Source organism: Danio rerio, chromosome 17 (genome assembly GCF_052040795.2).
Source record: "Danio rerio strain M-AB ecotype USA chromosome 17, GRCz13ab, whole genome shotgun sequence".
NCBI classification, from domain to species: domain Eukaryota; kingdom Metazoa; phylum Chordata; class Actinopteri; order Cypriniformes; family Danionidae; genus Danio; species Danio rerio.
The window spans coordinates 10361386-10383564 of record NC_141037.1 but is presented as its reverse complement, the minus strand read 5'-3'; the positions used below and the strand labels follow the sequence as shown (position 1 = coordinate 10383564).

The window sequence follows — 22179 nt, the reverse complement described above, 5'->3', positions numbered from 1 at the left end:
AAATAAAAAACAAAGCAGCTGCTTGCCATCGCAACAGCAATGAGATCCAATGGACGGCTGACCGCTTTCACTCCAAAATGGCGGAATCCGGGCCTGTTGCTGTGCTATACGTTCTATTCAGTGTCGCCTCTTGGTGATTCTAAGCTCTTTGCTAACAGACTCCTCCTCCTCACCATTTCTGTTTGTTGTCAAAATTGACAGTTGGAGGGGCGTGGTTAAGTGTTAGCCCCACCCAGTACCTCAGACGTAATCTGAGAATGTAACTGAAAACAAACAGGAAGTGTATTTTCAGATTTCAATTAAGGATCACAAGGAAAATATTTTTTTTTCTTAATGACACGCACAGATGAATTGTTCACCAAAAAACTAGCAAATTAAGAAAACAAAACAAAATAAAACAAAAATAAAAAAACACCTAATATTGACTTTTGGTCAAACTTTCCATTTAACTTGCATAAATGTTTTAGGTTAAATGTGTCAGGTTTGGTGAGATACAGTAAACACACTGTACGCTTGTTTCATAAGGAACCAGTCATGCACGTCTCCTCCTCGTCCTCCATTGGCAGCGTCTGATTTTGTTCCGGTGCAGGCGTTCGCTCATCATCAACAAACACGCAATCCTGCAGGAGCCGATGGGCCATTACGGCAGAGAGCTGATCATCAGCCGCGCAATCAGGAGAGACGCTTGATTGGCTGTCGAAGAGCTGCAGCGGTTCCGATGCCACTGTATATCTGAATCTCTGAGGGCCCATCATGCAATCTTCAGAGTCATCAGGACTTCCTGTAAACAGAATATTAGCCACAAAAATAACCTTCTGATGGCCCGGCCCAGGCTTTAAAGCTGATGCGCATGACCTGTTGTCTATAGTACGCTGCTATAAGGGAAAAAGGGGTTTTCGGTATATAGTTGCATGATTATATTCACAATCAGTTTATTGTAAAAAGGGGCAAGTTGTCACAATGGGCTAAAACTTAGTTTTAGATGTATTAAATGTATCAAAATGACAGCAAAGATATATGTACTGTAGGTATTTATTTATATATTTATTTGTTTTAATCATTTTAAATACATTCAGTGTAAAAAGTTCTAAACAATTCCTTGATGTTGTCCCAACACAAATCGAATAAGTTAACATAATCATTTTTACAAATTTAAGTAAATTGAACAAAAAACAATGAAGTTGTCCCCCAAAAAATAAGAATTGTGTTTTTTCATTCATTCATTAGTTTTTCTTCGGCTTAGTCCCTTTATTCATTAGGGGTCACCACAGCAGAATGAACCGCCAACTTATCCAGCATATGTTTTACACAGCTGATGCCCTTCCAGCTGCAACCAAGTACTGGGAAACACTCAAACACACTTATACACTATGGTCAACTTAGTTTCATAATAATAATAATAATAATTCATTTTATTTGTAAATGGCGCCTTTCTAGACACCCAAGGTCGCCTTACAATCAGCATCAGCAGACATGCTAAACAAATAAACATTGCTAAAAAAAAATCATTAACCAAACAAGTTAAAACACAATAGCGAATATAAAAGAACATAATAAAAACATGATAAAAAAATAATTGTTAAGTAAAAGCCTGTTTAAAAAGATGGGTCTTTAGACGGGATTTAAAAGTGTGAAGTCTATCACTGCTCCTAAGATCTAGTGGAAGTGAGTTCCATAGCCAAGGAGCCATAGAGCTAAACGATCTGTCTCCCATTGTGCTCAATCGAGTGCGAGGTGGTACCAGGGTGAAGTTGTTGGCTGATCTATGGGTACAAGAAGGGGTGTAGATATGGAGAAGTTCAGTGAGATATTGAGGAGCGAGATTATGGAGTGCCTTGAAAGTTAGAAGTAATATTTTAAAATCAATTCGATACTTTACTAGAAGCCAATGAAGCTGATAGAGGAGTGGTGTGACGTGCTCGTGAGATGGGGTCCTAGAGATGACACGAGCTGCATGGTTCTGAACCAGTTAGATTTTATGGAGAAGTTTGGAACGAAGTCCAGAAAGAAGTGCATTACAGTAGTCTAGATGTGAAGTAACTAATGCGTGGATAAGAATGGCTGTGTTATTAGTTGTGAGAGAAGGGCGGAGACGAGTGATATTACGCAGGTGGAAATATGCATTGCGTGTGATATTATTGATGTGACCTTCGAATGAGAGTGTGCTATCCAAGATGACACTCAAACTCTTTACCTGCACTGAAGGAAAAATTGTGCTGTTATCTATAATGTCTATAGTGAAATGATCAGCTTTATCCAAAACACTTTTAGTGCCAATGAGAAGGGCTTCAGTTTTGTCGCTGTTTAATTTTAAAAAGTTAGCTGAAAACCAGTCAATCATCAATTCACCTGCACCGCAAGTCTTTGGACTATGAGGGAAACTGGAGCACCCACATCAACACAGTGTCACATGTCTGGTGTGTCTGTGTTCTGTTGTGTCATGTGGTGTCTCTTGTTTGATTCCATCTTGATGATTATTAGTTATGTCTCATCCCTGTTTGTAGTCAGTTCATTATGTCTTGTGCATTTACACTCTGTGTTTTGTTCAGTCCTTGGTCCAGAAGGGAAGTGTCAGCCACCCCAGTGATGCCCGTGTTCCATGTTCGTAAATGTTTTGTAAATAAATATGTGTTTTTGATCACTTCTGCGATGCAGTGCATTTGTGAATGAGCAAACCGTGACACTCAGGGAGAACATGCAAACTCCACACAATAATCCCTGGCCCAGTCAGGACTCAAACCAGCAACCTTCTTTCTGTGAGACGACAGTGCTAACCTCTGCACCGTGTGTTTTAAATAAGTTTTTAAATAAATGTTTTTTCAAATAAGTTGTTTGTACAAGCAACAAAAGTCATTTTTTAGAGTGTTCTTTTTTCCTTTCATTAAAAAACTGGAAAAAAAGTCAATTTAACTACACGTCACAACGACAGGTAGCGCAAGCTCTGTGATTGGTCGGCTTGGTAGCACTGACAAGTGGGTGATGCAGAGAGCCGCGCGAGCCTGATAGAGCGAGTGTTTACAAATGTGGAGTCTAGTGAAGGGGCTCAGGGGTCCGTTCTTTGTACCTCGCTTAAATGATCTAAGATGATTTGACAGATCCTGGATCTTTTAATCTTGATAACTGATCTCTCGCTAATTTGGTTCTTCAAACAAGTTCGCGAATCAGATTAGAATGTTTGGATAAACTGATCTGAGATCGCTGCGTGTGTTGTGAAGGACAGATCTATCGATCCTCGAAATCATGATCAGCATTGCAACGATTGGCTGACGGCACAGCAGCGTAATGACGCTCATTAATCATCTGATTAATATTCAATTATCCATGTGAGCAAAATTACGTTAAATTAGCAGAAACGGTTTGTTAAATATGACACGCAATAACCTTCCACATTTGTTGTGAGCTGCAGGCTTTACTCTTTCATGTGTCAAGAGTATTCATCATGTATTTCAGTGCATATCAGTGTATTTAGTTCCACATTTAGAAAAATATTTTCTTTATTATAATAGCCGTTTTTTTAATCGGTGTAAAGAATAACTGGTTGTTTACAAAAGCATTTTGATATTGGTAAAGGCGTCTGCAACTTTTGTGAAGCATCAAATCACTGGCATATTAACTATCAAAATATGTTTATGACTGCATAAATGTATTATTGCTTTTAAAAAGTCACATATTGTGCATTTCTATTATACACAATTTTTACTAAGCGATCTAAAAAAGTTCATATCAATAAGTTTTCTCTTTGCACCACCTCTTTGTACTTTCATTTCGAGAGTGCAGATTGCATAAGTTTTATTAATATATATAACTTTATTTTATTAATAACTATAACTTTTATTTATATATATATATATATATATATATATATATATATATATATATATATATATATATATATATATATATATATATATATATATATATATAGTTTAAAAAATATTTACTCTTTTCCCAAGTGTATATAACTACTACTGTAAGAAAATATCAGAATTCGGAACATACTTTCTGTATTATATTTGCTTGAACTGAGCCGATCTAATCCTGTTTATATGAATTGAACCTGCTCCCGATCAGGTTTGACCTAGCAGAACTGTTGCTATGACAACAACTCTCGGATCAGCTTTAAAGAACGAAACGATCCTGGATCGTGTCAAATCGTCAATATCCAAATCCAGCTAACTGAGTAATCCTTGTACGAAGAACAAACCCCTGGATGGAGACTGTTGTGTTTTGTTGTGTTTACTAATTTACGATTAAAATTGTTGCACGTCCACCGATTCCAGCCTCAAAATGAGTGAGTCTGAGCCACTTGTACATTAAGGTAGCATTTAGAAAAAACAAAACACCAGCGAAAAAACTCGACACAGATGAACATATACAACTACTGCCAACTAGAGTTTCTGAAGTGTTATTGCAGAGCAACACAAACAGCACGCAGAAGTATAAATGCACGGCTACGCACATTTCTCCACGCAGAAGTAAAAACCAGGCTTAAGCCGAAAGGAAAATAAATAAATGAGTGAAAATACAATTGTAATAATATTTATAAAGTCTTATTATTAAGTATTAATACATAACTTATTAATAAAGTCATCTGGAATGACAGAGAAAGCATTCTTGCAGGACTCCCAGAGTTCAGCATGATGCTTTGAAATCATCTTTAATGCCTCCTCCTTCATCTTAACACAGACATGCTCAATAATAATCATGTCTGGTGACTGGGTTGGCCACTTTTCTAAATGATCAACTAGAAGACAAGTTATTATTTGTTGCTCTTACAACTGAGATCGACGACAAGACTTTTGTCTAACACAGGCTCATTCTGAAAACGTAGTCCCGCGGATGTTTCTGGAGACCGCAAATTATATAGCCGGAAGTACGTATGGCAGCATTTCATTTTTTTTAAGTGAACGCTGCGGGGGCGGTATGACGCCATTACTTTTGGCACTTTCCGGTTGACCTTTTCCTCCATGTGGAGTGCTTTCCCGCTGCAACCAGATTGTCCAGTTAGCTTGTCGTGTACACCGGCGGACTTGAGACGCAGAGAGGAGTTGACCATGATGACGACCGGGTTTGAGTCCGGGAAAGAGTGGTTCCAGAAATCAGGTAAGACAAAAACTAGTTAAAACGAATTAAAAACAAATTAAATTAAATTAAAACAAATTAAAACGAATAAGTGAACAACCGTGAGAATATGGTAAAATCTGAAAACATTTGAAAAATCAGACAAGGGCTTTTCTTTTTCTGGACAGCTTTTGTAAACGGCAGGGTTTAGGGAAGTAAGCAGGCAGGCAGGTCAATTGGTAAAATTGGTTGGGTTTAGGGAAAGAGGAGGGGTGGGTTGGTCGATTGGCCGGTCGCCCAGTCAATCATTCAGTCATTCAGTAAAAGAAGAGAAGGAGCTGTTAACAGCTGCTAGAGGCAAATGAGATGCAAAAAAGCGCACACAGTGTCCTCTCGTTGATTCGCAAAAACAAAAAGTGCAAAAATATGTATCTCCCGGGACGTATTTCGCGGTCTCCAGAAACGTCCGCGAGACTACGTTTTCAGAATGAGCCTGGGTTGCTTTTGTCAGGTAGTGTATACCTAGTGAATAAAAATAAATACAATATTTAATATATAAAAATGGTGCGTATTACTTAAAAATTACTTACATAAAATGCTAAGATAAATATCAATAACCAAGACTCACATTGTGACAACTTACCCCATAAAATCAGACAACATGCCCAATTATTAAAGCACCAATATTCAAATGCCTGCAATATATTGTATATACAATACAATTAACAGTGATAATCTAGTAAAAAAAACAAAAACAAGCAACAATCTATCTAAATATATAGAAAAGCCGCGAATAAATTCAATAAATTGTGTTTATTTATGGAAGTTGTCCTTGTACATACTTCCCCATGCAGTCTAACAGTAGCTATTAATCCACGTCACGAAACACAAACAGTAACACGGTAACATGAAGTATTATGACATCATTATACATCAGGGTCTTAACGTACAGTTTACATATTTACAGTCGATCTCAGCCTTGCCGCATGTCTGCTTTCGCACCGCACACACAGTAACTGCAAGGCACAAAATGTTGATACATTTCTTTGTTTTTCAGGGAGTAAAAAAAAACAGTAATCGCATCAAACAGCCATAAAATCACATGCCACACAACCGTCGTGTTGCATAGAAATTGTGGCGCTACGTGAAAAAACCAAAACGTGAAGCTTTTTACGTGCCGATCAGGAGCACATTACTGATTCGCTCATCAGGATCTGACAGAAGAGGATTATAGGAAAGATGGAAGACTGCTGAGGGAGGTTTACAGTGTTTGAGTTCTGGTCACCAGGAGAGTAAAGGGTTTGGGTAAATAGTAGAGCAGCTTGGAGGAAGAGGATGAAGGAGTTTAGATGTGTTAAGTGTCAGACCATGCAGGAACTCTCCAGACCATCCAACAAAAAATGCCTCAGACAGCCTTCAGTCCATCAGTCAGGGTTTACTCACAGAGGAGGTCACACTTCCGGACAATCTCTACAGGTAAAACACACAAACACATATTCATATGGTTAGAAACACAGTATATAAATATACAGTTGAAGTCAAAATGATTAGCCCTCCTGTGATTTTCTTTATTATTATGTATAACAGAGCAAGGCATTTTCACAGTGTTTACGATAATATTTTTTCTTCTGGATAAATTTGTTTTATTTCAGCTAGAATAAAAGCAGTTTTTAATAAATAAAAAAAAAAAAAAACATTTGTAGGTCAATTTTATTAGCCCCCTTAAGCTATATTTTTTCGATTGTCTACAGAATAAACCATTGTGATTGCCAGCGGTGTTTTCTTTACTGGAGAGTACTTCCAGTATTCTGAACTACAACTCCCAGAACTCTTTGCACCTATCAACCCCTGCAACAGCTGACAATAATCTGGACATTCACACATAGACACATCTGTAGCTCATTTTCCCTGATTACCTAGACTCCACTTTCACATCCACATTGCTGAGTCTTGTTTCTTTTCGAACATTGCGAAGCACTTTTTCCTTGTTTGTTTTCGTGTTTTTGATTCTTGCCTTGTTCCTGGTTTGACCCTTTACCACCTAGCCTGACCTCTCGCCTGTAATTTTGACCATGTTTATTGGATTACCTTTATGCTATTTGTGGGGAGGGGGCGTGGCCAAGAGCCGTGGGAACGGAGTGAGGCCACCGCGTAAGTGGATACACCTGCGGTGCGCACCTGCTTCGGATCCCACGGAAGGAGCTCTGGACAATAAAAGGAGGAATGATGGCAGAGGAAGCCGAGAGAGGACCGGGACATATTTTACTTTTGTTTTCAGTTTGACGGCAGTCTCCGTGAGGAGCTGCCATCCGTTTGTTTTGGTTTAGACGGCAGTCTCCGTGAGGAGCTGCCGTCATTGTTATTATTAAATATTTTAAACCTGCGTCGGTTCTCCGCCTCCTTCTTCCCGGCAGCCAAAGGGCTGTAAACTTCATTACACTATTGTTTTGCCCGTTTTTGACCTTTGCCTGTACAACTTGTCCTTTAATAAACTGCATTTAGATCGGCACATTTGTTGCCAGCGTCCACTACCTAACATATATAATGACTTGCCTATTTACCCTAAATTGTCCTTTAATTGTCATTTTAAGCTGAATATTAGTGTCGTGAAAAATATCTAGCAAAATATTATGTGCTTTCCTCATGGCAAAGATAAAATAAATCAATTAATAGAAATGAGTTATTATAGCTATTATGTTTAGAAATGTGTTTAATTAATAAAAATAGCATTAAACAGAAATTGCGGGTCGAAAAATTGGGAGGGGGTGCTACTAATAATTCAGGAGGGTTAATAATTGTGAATTTAACTGTATGAATTACAATTTTTTTTTTTTAAAAAAGCACAATGTAAGAACTGATTAGTTTATTTTACTTTAAAAAGCAAAGTAACTGTTTATTTTAAAGTGATTAGTTGATTTAACTTAAAAATAGTGAGTAAATCCATTGCTTTAAAATTGTTAAGTAAGTGAACTATGCACAGTTATTAAAATTAAGTCAAGTCAATTTAATAGTTTTAGTCAGTTTATTGGTTTTTACAATGCATGTCACACGGAAGACTGGAGGAATGATGCTGAAAATTGTAATTTAATACCAGGAATATAATTACATTTTTAACTACCCTTTTATAAGAAAGCAAGTATTTGAAATGTAATTATATAAAAAAAATTAATTAAAAAAGTTTATAATTAGTTAAAAAGATTAACAATAAATAAATAATTTTCACATCATTCTTAATGCAACATTCATTCATTCATTTTCTATTAATCCAAGGTTACCACAGCGGAATGAACCGCCTAACGCAACATTGGTAAGCAAAATTCTTTCATTTTTTTAATTATTTGTTTTTTCATATTGATATTAATAATATTTTATATCTTTAATAAGCCTTTGACTTCGGATTAGAAAGATCACAGCAGCTAGCTCTTTGCAACTATCACATGGTCGCCCACTGGAGCACAGAAGGGCTGCTCCTGGTCAGTACCTGGATGTACTGGTTGCTACAACTGGTTGCTCGCAGTAGTTGTGTTAGTGAGACCAGCAGAGGGGCACTCAACCTACTATCTGTGTGGGTCTTAACACCCCAGTATATTGATGGAGACTCTATACCGTTCAGAGAGCGTAGTTTTTCCGATGAGATCCCAGGATGTCCATTAAAAAAAAAAAAAAAAAAAGAGTAGGGTTTTAACCTCAGCAACCTGGCTACATTTGCGCATTGACCTCCGAATCACCCCATATAATAAGCTTCATCACACACACTTCATGTCTTCTCTCCACCAATTAGCTGGTGTGTGGTGTGCGGTCCAGCACAATATGCTGGCATCGCTTTATCAAGGTAAATGCTGCACACTGGTGGCGGACGAGGAGATTCCTATCAAAAATGTGTAAAGCGCTTTGAGTGTCTAAAAAATATGCTATATAAAAATCATGAATTATTATTATTATTATCATTATAATTATTATATTTTAAATTAATAGAAAATTACATTTCAAATGATTTTTTTTTAATGAATACATGAATTAATACATGATAGTAAAATCCAAATCTCCACAAGATTCCCTATGATGTCTAATAGTCACATATGCTCAATAATGCATTGGACTGGATGAGTGTGTGTTTGTTGAGCGCAGTGACTGCAGGGCTGATATGGTGGAGTCTGCAGAGACTGATGTTTCTCTGCTCTTCAATGTCTCCAGCAAGCCTCAGGCCAATAACCAGCTAACAATCTTCAAGATGACCTTGCTTTTGTATCATACAACTCATATCATTTCATCATTCATTAATGCAGTGCTTACACACCAACACTCACTTTTATGTGTACAAATATTTGCAAAGTGTTAGCGGGTGCGTTCACAACTGCCTTTAAAATGGACTACATTTCCTTATAAAGTGCAAACACACTAAATTAAGCTTATAAAGTGCAAACAATCCAAATTTGAATGTGAAACGATAGATACACATAAAGATGGACAGACAGCAATGAATACATACACAGGAAGGAAGGATGACAGAAAGACAGAAAAGGAAAAAAAGAAATAAAAAAGATCGAACAAAGAAAGAAAGAAAGAAAGAAAGAAAGAAAGAAAGAAAGAAAGAAAGAAAGAAAGAAAGATGAATGGATGATGGATTGAATGAAGTAAGGAAGAACAGACGGTCGAATAGAGAAAGAAAGAAAAAAAGAAAGAAGGATGGATGGATGGATGGATGGATGGATGGATGGATGGATAAATGGATGCAAGGATGGATACACAGGAAGAAAGAAAGGAAGGACAGTCAAGGACAAAGAAAGAATACATAGATAGATGGATGGATGGCAAGATAGATATACAGACAGGAAAGAAGGAAGGAAGGAAGGAAGGAAGGAAGGAAGGAAGGAAGGAAGGAAGGAAGGAAGGAAGGAAGAAAGGAAGGAAGGATGGTCGGACGAACAAGAAAGAAAGAAAGACAGACAGACAGACGGACGGACGGACGGACGGACGGACGGACGGACGGACGGACGGACGGACGGACGGACGGACGGACGGACGGACGGACGGACGGACGGACGGACGGACGGACAGACAGACAGACAGACAGACAGACAGACAGACAGACAGACAGACAGACAGATAGATAGATAGATAGATAGATAAAGAAGGATGGTTCATTGTAATTCAACATCCTGTCACCGATTCAATTCAAAGTCTCTCTCATGAATTTAAAGGGAGCCAAACGCTGCAAGTGACCTGCTGTCCAGTGCTGTACCCGCTCTAAAGTCTGTGTGTTTCCATCTGTTAATTCAGCCAGATTACAGTGCGCGCTATACTGTTGCAGTCTGGACGTTTGTGAGGGAATAAGAGAGCGCCTCTCTTTAAGTTTTCCATCTGCTGTATGTGCTTTTCATCAAGAGAAAAATGATTGCCGCCCAGCACACGTTCATTATTTCAGCCCCTGCGCTGATGAGGCCACAGAAACAGAGGAAGACGGAGAAAAATGGGAAGACAATTCAAAAGACTAACCCCATTGGATACATAGACTGGCGTTACGTAATGAAGGCTTTTCAGACCAATTTACTGGTAAGGGAGTCATCATGTAGAAAGTACAGTGGCCTATAATTTAAAGCATAACACTGGCGGTGCAGACTGGCCATCTGCGTCATCCTGAAGTGAGCCTCGGGGCTTTTATCAAGCCGAATTTCACAACCCGAAGAAAGAAAACAAAACAGACTCGTTCCAAAGACACCATATACTATGCTAACTTGCTGCAGGTATTATTGTTTATTTAATGTGCAGCAATGTTCGTTTATGTTCATGAAGCAGGCAAAATGATCAGCCCTCCTGCAAATATTTTTACATATTTACATGTGCAGCCTTGGGCCGGAGGGAGTCCGGTTCGGGGATCACAGGATTCCATCTCTGTTATTTGCAGAAGATGTTGTTCTGTTGGCTTCATCAAACATGGCCCTTCAAGATGCACAGGAGTGGTTTGCTGCCAAGTTCAGCCTGGCTGAGATGAGTGTCAGCAACTTCAAGTCTGAGGCCATAGTGGTCCACCGAAAAAAGGTGGCTTGCCCCAAGTATCTTGGGGTTTTGCTCATGAGTGAGGGGAGGATGGAACGTAAGGTTGACAGGCGGATTGTTGCAGCAGCAGCAGTAATACGGTCGATTTACCGGTCCATTGTGTTAAAGAAGGAGCTGAGTCGAAAGGCAAAGCTCTCGACTACCATTCAATACACGTTCCTCTCACCTATGCTCATGAGCTTTGGGTCATGACCGAAAGGACAAGATCTTGGATACAAGCACAAGAAATAAGTTTCCTTCAAGGGTGGCAGGGTGCACCCTTATAGATAGTGTGAAGAGCTCTGTCACTCTGCAGTAGCTCGGAGTAGAGCTGCTGCTCCTCCACATCGAGAGAAGTCAGCTGAGGTGCCTAGGGAATCTGTTTCAGATGCCTCCTGCATGCCTACCTAGGGAGGTGTTCCAGGCATGTCCCACCGAGAGGAGGCCTTGGGGCAGACTTAGGACACGCTGGAGGCACCTTACTTCCACACCAGTTCCGGATTAGTATATCTATACACCAAGCTTGCACACACACAGTGCTGAGTCTTGTTATCGTGTGGCATTACAAAACATTCTATTGTCTAGCCTTCCTTTGTTTTCTGACCCTTGCCTTGTTTCTCGTTTATGTTGTTTTGTATTGACCTCTTTGCCTGTAACCAGAATGGCAATTTTGGATTTTTCTCATGATACTGTTTGTTCCTGTTTTGACCATTGTCTGCATGACTCCAGCATGACTGCATGACTGAGTTTACAAACTGCATTTGGAGCCTCAACTTCATTGTACCCCGGCATCCATGTTACAGATTTGGGGTTGTCTTTTTAATTGTTTTTCAAATATTTCCAGAGTGATGTTTAATAGAGCAAGGACATTTCCAATTGCATTTTTTCTTTAGGAGAAAGTCTTAAATTAACACAGTTTTTCGTTGTTTTTAAATATTTCTTAAGGTTAATAATTATAATATTGTTACACCACTTAAGAATTTTATTTCAGTTTTCCAATAACATGTCTAACTAACCCAATTAACTTAATGTCACTTTAAGCTGAATATTAGTATCTTGCAAAATTACTAGCAAAATATCATGTACTGTCATTATGGCAAAAATAAAATAAATTATGCCCTATTATACACTCTGCGAAATAAGGCGCAAGACTTGTTTGGCACAATTTTTTTGCTATTTTCAGATCAGCACAACCCTAATTTTCACATTTTGCGCCACGTTGTTTAAATAGCAAATCCATTAATTCCACTTTGTGGACTCAAGAGTGTGCCGGCCTATAGACCATTTTGAGGGATGTAAACAAAAACAATGGCCCCAACGTGTTTCCTGTTGTACATTTTTAATTTCTACAGCTTCTGAGAATCTAAAAAGATATATAATGTTATGATAGCTGTTTTAATGTTAAGTTATGATTGAATTGCCTTTTGTTATAGTTATGAAATAGTTTGATAACAAGCAGGAAATGTTCAGGGGCCAATTACATGACAATATTGAAATGGTCTATAAAGGAGTAGTGTTAAGGCATATTGTTGGCGCGTTGCTATTTTGACAAACTGAAATAGACTGTGCAATTGACCAACTAAAAGGTAGTCTAAAGTCCAGCACAGAGTGCTTTAGTTATGCACCTTTGCAGGTTCAAACGGTTACACATTGCTTAATACACACAGGATGTACAGCAATACACAAATATCTTTAGTTATGAAATAAAAGACTAAAAATATACAAATATTATCATTTTCTACAAAAATTTAAACACCACTGCCTCCATGCCTTCTTTATGTCGAGGGTCTTTTTTCAGTTTATTCATGACAATTCGTATTTTTGCTATATTGTTATTTTTATTAGCAGTATTATTTATTATATGCATTTTCATTTGTATATTTGTTTTAATACAAACAATTTTAGATTTGTCCACCTGTCAGGTTTTAGAGACGTATGCATGACTGTATGAGGCATAGGAATAGGACGTGTGTTTGGATATTACTTGTTTGACCACACCTCCTTATTATTGTTAATTTATTGGTTTGCTGGAAATTAGAACTGTATTTAGAAATAGATTTGAAACAAATCTTTGCGCTTAAACGAAATTAACTATCTAAGAGATGTCTTCAATGGAGTGCGTACAACACCTAATCTACGAAAGGAGTAAAGAGTATAGGCATGTGCACACCGGGATGTTTTTTGCTCACGTTTTCCGTCAACCTTTAACACCTCGTGAATAAATAAAGAGCGCCAATGTGATCGTGAACACCAACGCACAAAAAAACACCAGAAATTAAAGCCTTATGCTTGCGTGTTCCTTCTCCACCAATCAGATTGGCACTTTTGATCTTGTGCACAGAGCTGCTAAAGTTATAGTAAACAGCACTGAGAGGCGCTCAATCGCAAAACTGTCAATGCGAGTGCACACTGAAGAAGATGCCCAGAGGCGATATGAACATGGAGCTGCTCATTGCACAGGTAAACAATAATCATTTCTTCATTGTTAGAGCTGGAGCTACTGCTTGAAACATCCATGCGTGTTCGAATCGCCAGTAACTTTAACAACAAGCATGTCAACTTTTCTGTATTCTTCTTTTGTGTTACAAGTGATTGTCAGAAGCTTACATTTTTGTATCGCAATCTAACATCAAGGAGTGATTTTGCACTCTTCAGTTCGACGCCAGTGAAAATCGTTTGGTGTGAATCAAGAAGAACGTCTTGGAAAATTGCTGTTGATAAACGCAAACTAAAAACATCCCATTGTGTATGAGCCTTAACAGTAAAGAGAAAGTAAAGAGGCCGAATGGATGAGGCTCGTTCTTTATTCTCACTGCAGATGGTTTGTTTAACTGTTTTCTTGAAGCGTTTTACCATTTAGCTTTTCCACTTCCACAAGTCTACCATATAAATAGCAAATGTGCCACGGCACGACACAACTGACTCTTAAAGAGAATGTTAGATGTGACTCTGATTGGTTTAATGCATGTTATGCTCAAAACACACCCAGAACTCAATAAGAGAATAAGCACAACCCTGTTAGAACATGCACCAGGGCACAAAGCGTAATTTTTTTGTCCTTTAAATAGGAAAAGTGGCTTCGGACACACACTTATAACTAATTAGAAATTAGTTATTTAAAATATTATGTCAGCACTTTGAATAATTTCAGTAATAATTTTTCAGAAAAAAATCATTATTTTTGAAAAATCAATTTCAGCATTCAGTGTCAATGTTTTTACTTTTGTTGACACTATTCACATTGTGTGCAACCAACAACCAAAGAAAAAAAAATGAACACAATACAGGCTCATTTCAAAGCCACTGCTAATAAATCATGCTAACGCGCAGTATGGAGTGAACTGGAAAATGGGGTTGTTTGCAATGTAACGCTTGGCATGGAGAAAAGCCCCTGCGGCTGTTTCTCAGTTGTGTGTGTTGAAGCGGCTCCTCCAGCACCTACCTTGACCTGAGGCCTGCTGCTGACTCTAGTTGTTCCTGCAGATGAGCTATCAGTCTGTGCACCACTGATCTGAGCCCTGCAGCCCTGCGCAACACCACTGCTGCTCTCTGACCTCGGCAGCTGCAAGACACACCAAAACACAGAAAGGTTACTTCCCTCATTTATTCCATGTTTTCACGTTTCTTGTTATTCTCTTAGTTTGTGCTGAACTTTTCGGGTTGTTTACAATGGACTGATATTTAAATTCTAATTTAAATATAAATATAAATTAAAATTATAATATTTATTCATTAATTTTCCTTCGGCTTAGTCCCTAAGCCACAGCGGAATGAACCACCAACTATTCAGGTATTCGTTTTACACATCGGATGCCCTTCCACCCAAAACCCAATACTGGGAAATAAATTATAATATTTAAAATATAAATTAAATGATAGTATTTAAATTGTTAATTCAATTCTAATATTAACATTTTAAAATTACATTTTTAATATTGAATATTTTAAATTCTAACATTAAAACTTTATATTGCTGTATTTAAACTTTACATTAAAATATATCAAAATTAAATTAAATTAAATTAAATTAAATTAAATAAGAAAGATGGATGGATGGATAGATACACACAGACAGAAAGGAAGAAAGAAAGATGGATGAATAAAAGGAAAAATACACAGGAAGCAAGAAAGGAAAGACAGACGGTCGAACAGACAAAGAAAGAAAGATAGGAAAGAAAGAAAGAAAGATAGATAGATAGATAGATAGATAGATAGATAGATAGATAGATAGATAGATAGATAGATAGATAGATAGATAGATACATAGATAGATAGATAGATAGATAGATAGATAGATAGATAGATAGATAGATAGATAGATAGATAGATAGATAGATAGATAGATAGATAGATAGATAGATAGGAAGGATAGATACACAGACAGGAAAAAAAGAATGAATGAAGGAAGGAAGAAAGTAAGAACAAACGGTCGAACAGAGAAAAAAGAAAGAAAGAAAGAAAGAAAGAAGAAAGAAAGAAAGAAAATAAAAGAGAAAAAAAGAAAGGATGGATGCATGGATGGATTAATGGATGGAAGGACAGATACACAGGAAGAAAGGAAGGAAAGACAAAAAAGAATTGGTGGGTGATGAATGATTGGATGAATGGATGGATGAATGAAAAGATGGATACACAGATAGGAAGGAAGGAAGGAAGGAAGGAAGGAAGGAAGGAAGGAAGGAAGGAAGGAAGGAAGGAAGGAAGGAAAAAAGGACAGATGGTCGAACGGACAAAGAAAGAATGAAAGGATACTAAGACAGTTGATGTATATATAAGCAAATATAAGCAGGGGTATGAACAGGATTGGAGGTTGAAACGATAAAGATTGTTACAGTTCCCTTGCTTTTTTCATCCAGCTATTTTAATGAAATCCATATGCCTTTATGCAATACTTAAAACACAGCAATTCAATTGATGGCTCGAGTAAAATTAATTCTGTGTTTTCAGACTCAACGATTAGCTGAAAAGCAGTAACTTAATTCGCCTGATATAAGGTCAAACGCAGGATTTGCAGACAGAGTTGGAAGCCGGCAGAGAGAGAAGTTTGCATATGAAATAGAAAAGTACTTAAAAAGAACACAAATACATGCTAATTCAGTCATGAAATTAAGTAATGATCCTCGCCGCATTCTTGCTTATGAATCATAATATAATCTGACTGATTATGATTATTCTGTTCTGTAGACCTTAAAATTTTAAATCTACGTCTGCAAATCCTTCTTCCATTAGCACTTCAGGGGGAAAGCGCAGGGGAGGGTGAGAAGGGGCTGCGAGAGAATGAATAAAAATCCCCTCTTAAATATTTAGTCAATGAGATGAATTCGGCAGAAACGCACACCGCTCTCATTACAAGCAGATAGAGCGCGGTGTAATGTCGAAACACACCTGTTTATGAGTCGACCTGGCTTCCAGCAGAGAGCGGCGCCCTTTCCCGACATTCTTCTGTTTCATCAACTGTGAAGCAGGAGCCCTTTCATCGCTATCAGTCTTCCTTATCAGCGGACAGTTAATTTTGGGATTAATATAAAGGCTGCCATCCTCTTTTAAAGGATTTGTAGTGGAGCAAGAGACTCTTATCTTAGTCATTACAGGGGAAATATTGGATTCAAGCATTTTAGTATCTGCAAAACATTCAACAGTATCTATCGGGGTTTCACATGGTAAAGGATTAAGATAAGGCGCCTCATTATGGCACTCTGACTGGCTACCAGCTACACTTGCTTCAGAAACACCATGTGCTTTTTGGTATTCATCGCAGCCCGATGAAGGTTTTAGGAGAGCGAGGGGCTCTATTAGTTTGGCGCCATGTCTCGTGGGCCGTTTGCTAATGGACATGCTGTAACAGAGAGGAGGGCCTAGGTACACTTCTTCCGTACAGGCCTCAAACAGCGGCTCTTCGTCACGGATATCTGGGCTACAGGAAAGGATCGGGGTGCTGCTCTTGTCCTCGGTGCATGTGCTGACCTCTCCGCAATCGCTGTCATGTGAAGACAGCGAGAGATATGAGTAAAAGTCGCCCTTTCTCAAATGAATAAGCCGATGGGAGTGCTCGAGGACCTTCTCTTTTATCTGAGATACAGACGTTGGGCTGCAAACCTCAGTCGGCTCCTCTTTGGTTTTCCGGGCCACAGATGTCAGGTCGATGATCTCCATCACAAAGTCATGAACGTTTTCACTCCTGGCTTCTTTGGACATAAAAGAGGGGTGACTGCAGCAATCTGAAGAGCCTTCCTGATGGTTTTCGTGGACGTCGTTCAGAAATGCGGCAAGCTGCTTCTGTCGGCTGAGAGTGTGTGCTGCTAACCCCGAGCAATCATCTATTGGAGACAGTGAAGGGGAGGGACGGCGAGAATTGTGACAAGGCAGCTCGCCTTTTAACTGCCCTTCCAGGGAGCCCAAGCTCAACTGTTCACATGAGGATGGAGAGGTGGTGGTCAGCATATTGCTTTTGATGCCCGTGGTAGCATCCACCCCGTAGGAGGCTTTAAATGGCTCCCCTTTCTTGGTTAGCAGACTTCCCTCCTCCCTCAGCAGCTCATCATCTTCGTCTTTGGCTTTGATGTGAGAGCTCTCGACATTGCCGTTTTCCATATCATCCACAAAGCAGCTGATATAGTTCCTGGTGGCATCCCGGCGGTTCCCATCCACCTCCCGGTGCTTGAGACTCTCGTTTTTAGCATTAGTGTTGGCTTCCAGGAGCCTCAATGCAGATCTGCTGAGAAACTGCCGATCGCTGGCAGTCTTAATAGGTGACAGGATGTCTCTAGACAGGGTGCCACACTGCAGTTCATCCACCAGATCTGCCTCGTTTTTCTCTCTAATCTGAGATCGAGGCTTCATCCAGCTTTGAAACTCACCCTTTATGTAATCCAACCCAAGAGCGAAGGAGCCTTCGATGTACTCTTCCTCTGAGGTTACACTAGAGTCATCATCTTTAATACCAAGCTCCTCTTCGGTGAGAGTCAAAGTGGAGCTGGAGAGAAGATCGCTGTCTTCTTCATCGTCGGTGCAGGCTGATGTGCATGAAATGTTAACAACCATACTGATACTAGCATCTGTCTCATCCGCTTGTTGCTGGCTGTGGCAATGTTTTCGGAAGGAAGCATTGGATTCAGCAGCTATGCAGCGGTTCATTTGCACGGCTAAGTCTTCGGATGCCACCGAGGAGTCTTCAGTGCTGCTCAGCTCTGTCAGGGAGGCTGCCGAGCTCTCGTTAATGGAGGAGGGAGCGCCAGCCGAGCGTGACCCACGCCACAGTGAGCTGCTCTGGAGCGTTACGTCAGACACACTGCGCGTCATCTTCAGAGCGAGTGGGCTTTGGATGTTCTCAAGGCGTTTCAGAAGCTCTAGAGTTCTTCTGCTGAGTTCCCCAGTGGGCTCCACAGTCGATCCGATGTCCCTCAGACTTTCCTTACTTCCCCCGTCCTCTGCACTCTTACACGGAGCAAGCCAACTTTCTAGGGAAGTGCTACGAGTGAGTGTCTCTTTGCTTGTTGGGAACAGTTCTCCCACTGCATAAAGGGAGTCTAGGGAAGACCCCTGGGAGAGCTGTGCAAACTCCTTTTGGAGCTTTCGGTGTGTAGTCACTCTCTCATCATCTCCACTCATGCTGGGATTTTCATCGCCAGACTCTTGGCATAGCCCGAGGCCTTTGGCAAGGATCTTCACAGGCTCCTTGCGATGTTTCTTTCTGCTTTCTCCACAATCATCTCTCTTCTTTCTCGTGCCATGGCATCGCTGGTCTCTCTTCACAATGGTAAGACTGTCACCATATTCAGCGCACTTGTTGGCACGCTCCAAAACTCTGTCTATGTCCTCATCTGAGACTCTGTCTCTATTATGTGAATCTTCTCTGATAGGAGGAGTGAGGGTAACGCAAACTTTTAAATCATCGCTCTGGCACAGCAGGCAAATTTCAGAGTTACCCAAGGTCTCTGTGTCCCCTTCACTTACTATCCCACTTTCGCTTTCTGATCTCCTGGCTGAATCTGATAGCAGCCTCTGTTTCCCTCTCAGCAGGTCTCCCAGGATATCAGGTAGAGATTCAGCCGAGGAGAAGGATGAATCCATGCTCACTCTCTTGAGCAGTGATTGCTGCGCTTTGGCTGGAGATGATTTGTGATTATATTGGGGTTGTTGATAGAGTTCTACGTTATGCAGACTGTACACCTGATAAACATGGGAAGATGGAGCGCACTGTGTGTCAGTTGGGCATGACTCAGTGAGACTCGAAGGCTCCTTTGGGGAATTAAGGTGTGATTTAGATCCAGGAGTTTCCTCATCTTCACAGTTCTGCGTCTCCATATTGATGGTCATGTCCATCTCGTCCCACTCCCAAGAGTCTTCTGTCAGGCCATGGAGGTCCATGAGCGAAGGCTCAATGAGGTTCCCAGGGACCTGCAGCAGAGAGAGAGAGAAAAAAGAAGATGACAAGGCATATAAATTCTTGATTGCACTTTTAATTAGATCAAATGCCAAGTTAATTTATGACAAACACGTTTTTGCATAGATATGGGCATTCAGTGCAGTGCATGATGACACAAATTGCTTTGCATCTTGTTTAAGCGGGAAGAGTCTATTTATATGATCCTCTTTATCTCATTAATCTAATAAACTGGCAAATCTAACACTTGCTTTGTATGTCATATATCCCATTAAATGAATTTTTATTAGATTTCTGTTTATTCTCTTTCTGCTGATGAGGAAAATACTAATGCACAGGCTTGGATTGCTAGCGCATGATAAAAAGCCTCAACTGTGAGAACAATCAATCAGTCTAATCAAATAAAAATAATTTCAGTTAGCTGCCTCAGCTAACATTTGTACCCCGATTGCAGCACATAACGTTTTAATCAGATAGACTAATTATAACCTTTAGTCACGTCATTACCAAAGTAATTTTGCCATTTTGTGGAAAGTTAAACAAGACGGTCTAGTAAGGCATGAGATTTCTGCCATCTTCTATTCAGTGTAATACTGCAATCCTTTAATAGCTTGACATTGTCAATTAAAGCCTTTCTCCTTTTAACAGCCTCTATTGCACTGGTTTAAGAGCAGGTGAAAGTTAACTTAAAAACCATTGTCTTTCAATGACCTTCAAACAGAATTCTTGATATTGTAAAAATAAAAAAAGGGAAAAATCCTCCAAAAAAAAAAAAATGAAAGAGTAACGATTGGAATTTCGTTCAGACACAAGACTTGTTGTGAGCAAGGCCTCCTGAAGCATTCAACAGTCAGCTATTTCATCATCTCACAAAGTGTACTGTATTCACAAAAACAAACTCTCCCTATTATTTTTCTTTTCCTTTCTTCTGCAACCGCAAAAAAAAAAAAAAAAAAAGTGAAATTGCACTTCAGCCCCGCAAGGTCAAGCTGAGCGAGGGCCGAGTAATTTGTCTTTCCCGTGTAAGTGAGTGGACATTCACAAACAGGTTGCTGGGCTTTTCTGCATGAGGAACGAAGCCTCCCCAGAGCCCTGCTGCTGCCATGCAGGAATGCACAACATCTACATGACAAAAGGCGAAGTTTAGCCCTTTGCCCACTCCCCCGTTTAACACGCACTGTAACAGTCCCACACATACAATAAGAAACTAGTTAAGGGTTCCGTTTTCAGGATGGGAAGTCTTTTTATACTGCGGTGAACATGGTATATGCGCATGTTATGTCCTTTAAGAGACTGCTTTCTCCCTTTCAGTGCTGGAGGGGGACAGCGGATCAAGTTATTTCATTGCTACGGGTTACTCAATCTGCATTAAGAACAGTCAGTTATTTCTGGCAGCATCTGTAATCGATTGAGTTCACAGTACATTGGGTATCTGGGGAGCGCATCCAGCCACTGTCCCCTAACTCTGTGCATTCAAGAATAATATGTGGCCACTTTCCCTGCCTTATACATCATTCTTATTGCACTGCTACAGTGGTGCTGCACTATATTATTGGTGCAAGTGTATTTCTGCCTAACAAATTGTCCTGGACAGCTTCGTTTGAGTGGAGAAACATATAAAGGGGTCTTTAAAATGACAGTTTGGTAGGGTTGAATAAAATATATGAGAATGTGATTTTTAGTTGAACAAACTATATCAAATTGCTCATTTTTAGAATGATATATAATTAATTGTAGAATTATAATGGATGCATTAAATGATTAAAACACTAAGCTTCACATCTGATTAATTTCTATCCATGGCAAGCGAAGGCAGGTGATAGAGTAAGGATATATGTGAAGTTTATTTATAAGCTAATTTCGAGAGATCACATGCTTATGGTTGCTTGCAGCTGGTCAATTTATAATTCACCAATCAGATGATTCCTAAGCCACTATAAAAACCTTAAGTTCCATATGACAGCCATCTTCGTTTTGAAGAATCCCCCCTTCCACCCCTACTCCTCCTCCTTTCCTATGGGTGGCACGGTGGTACAGTGAATAGCACTGTTGCCTCACAGCAAGAACGTCACTGGTTCTAGTCCTTACCAAGCCAGTCGACGTTTCTGTGCAGAGTTTAGAAGTTCTTCGCGTGCTCAAGTGGGTTTCCCCCAGGTTCCCCGGTTTCCTCCCACCGTCCAAAAACATGCAACTCAAGTAAATTGACTAATCCAAATCGGCACCATAGACATGCTCCTAATAAGTAGTTACTAGGTAGTAAAAGCAATCACAATCTGTTCATTAGCTACAACAGCAGGGGAGTTCTCGAAATCTACCTGAGCTCAAACTCCCCTCTTGCCTTGTAAACGGGAGGGAGCCCCAAGCTCGAGGATCTTATGAGCTCAGGGACAGCATGCCAAACAACCTTTAAAATTAATCATCAGCTAATTGTGAACACTTGAACTAACCATTTATCAATGTTTAAGAGAATTTGAACTGAAAAATCTAATTAAGCAGGATAACAGTTGTAGATATAAGACATAAAGATATAAGACACTTTGTATAACACCAGCTGGATGTACATTATGCCTTCTACATTACAAACTGTCCCCAAATTGAACAGAATTGACTAAACAAGCAATGGTTTTTTTATTACATAAATTACATAAAAAATAGACTTATTTAAAAAAAAATACTTATTTTAGTCATATAAGTAGCAA

General features: G+C 39.4%; 1 protein-coding gene across 12 annotated transcripts in view; it reads right to left on the bottom strand.

Moving 5' to 3' along the window:
- Positions 1-5855: 5855 nt before the first annotated feature.
- Positions 5856-22179, bottom strand: part of akap6 (A-kinase anchoring protein 6) — a 283494-nt gene continuing 267170 nt past the window's right edge. For all 12 annotated transcript variants that reach the window (XM_087289691.1, XM_087289694.1, XM_087289693.1 and 9 more), the window contains 3 exons: positions 16483-19494; positions 14540-14659; positions 5856-6531 (listed from right to left, as the gene is read on the bottom strand). In XM_087289691.1, coding sequence (XP_087145817.1) covers positions 6490-6531; positions 14540-14659; positions 16483-19494 — 3174 coding nt within the window. In that variant the 3' untranslated portion in view covers positions 5856-6489. The remainder of the gene's footprint in view (positions 6532-14539; positions 14660-16482; positions 19495-22179) is intronic.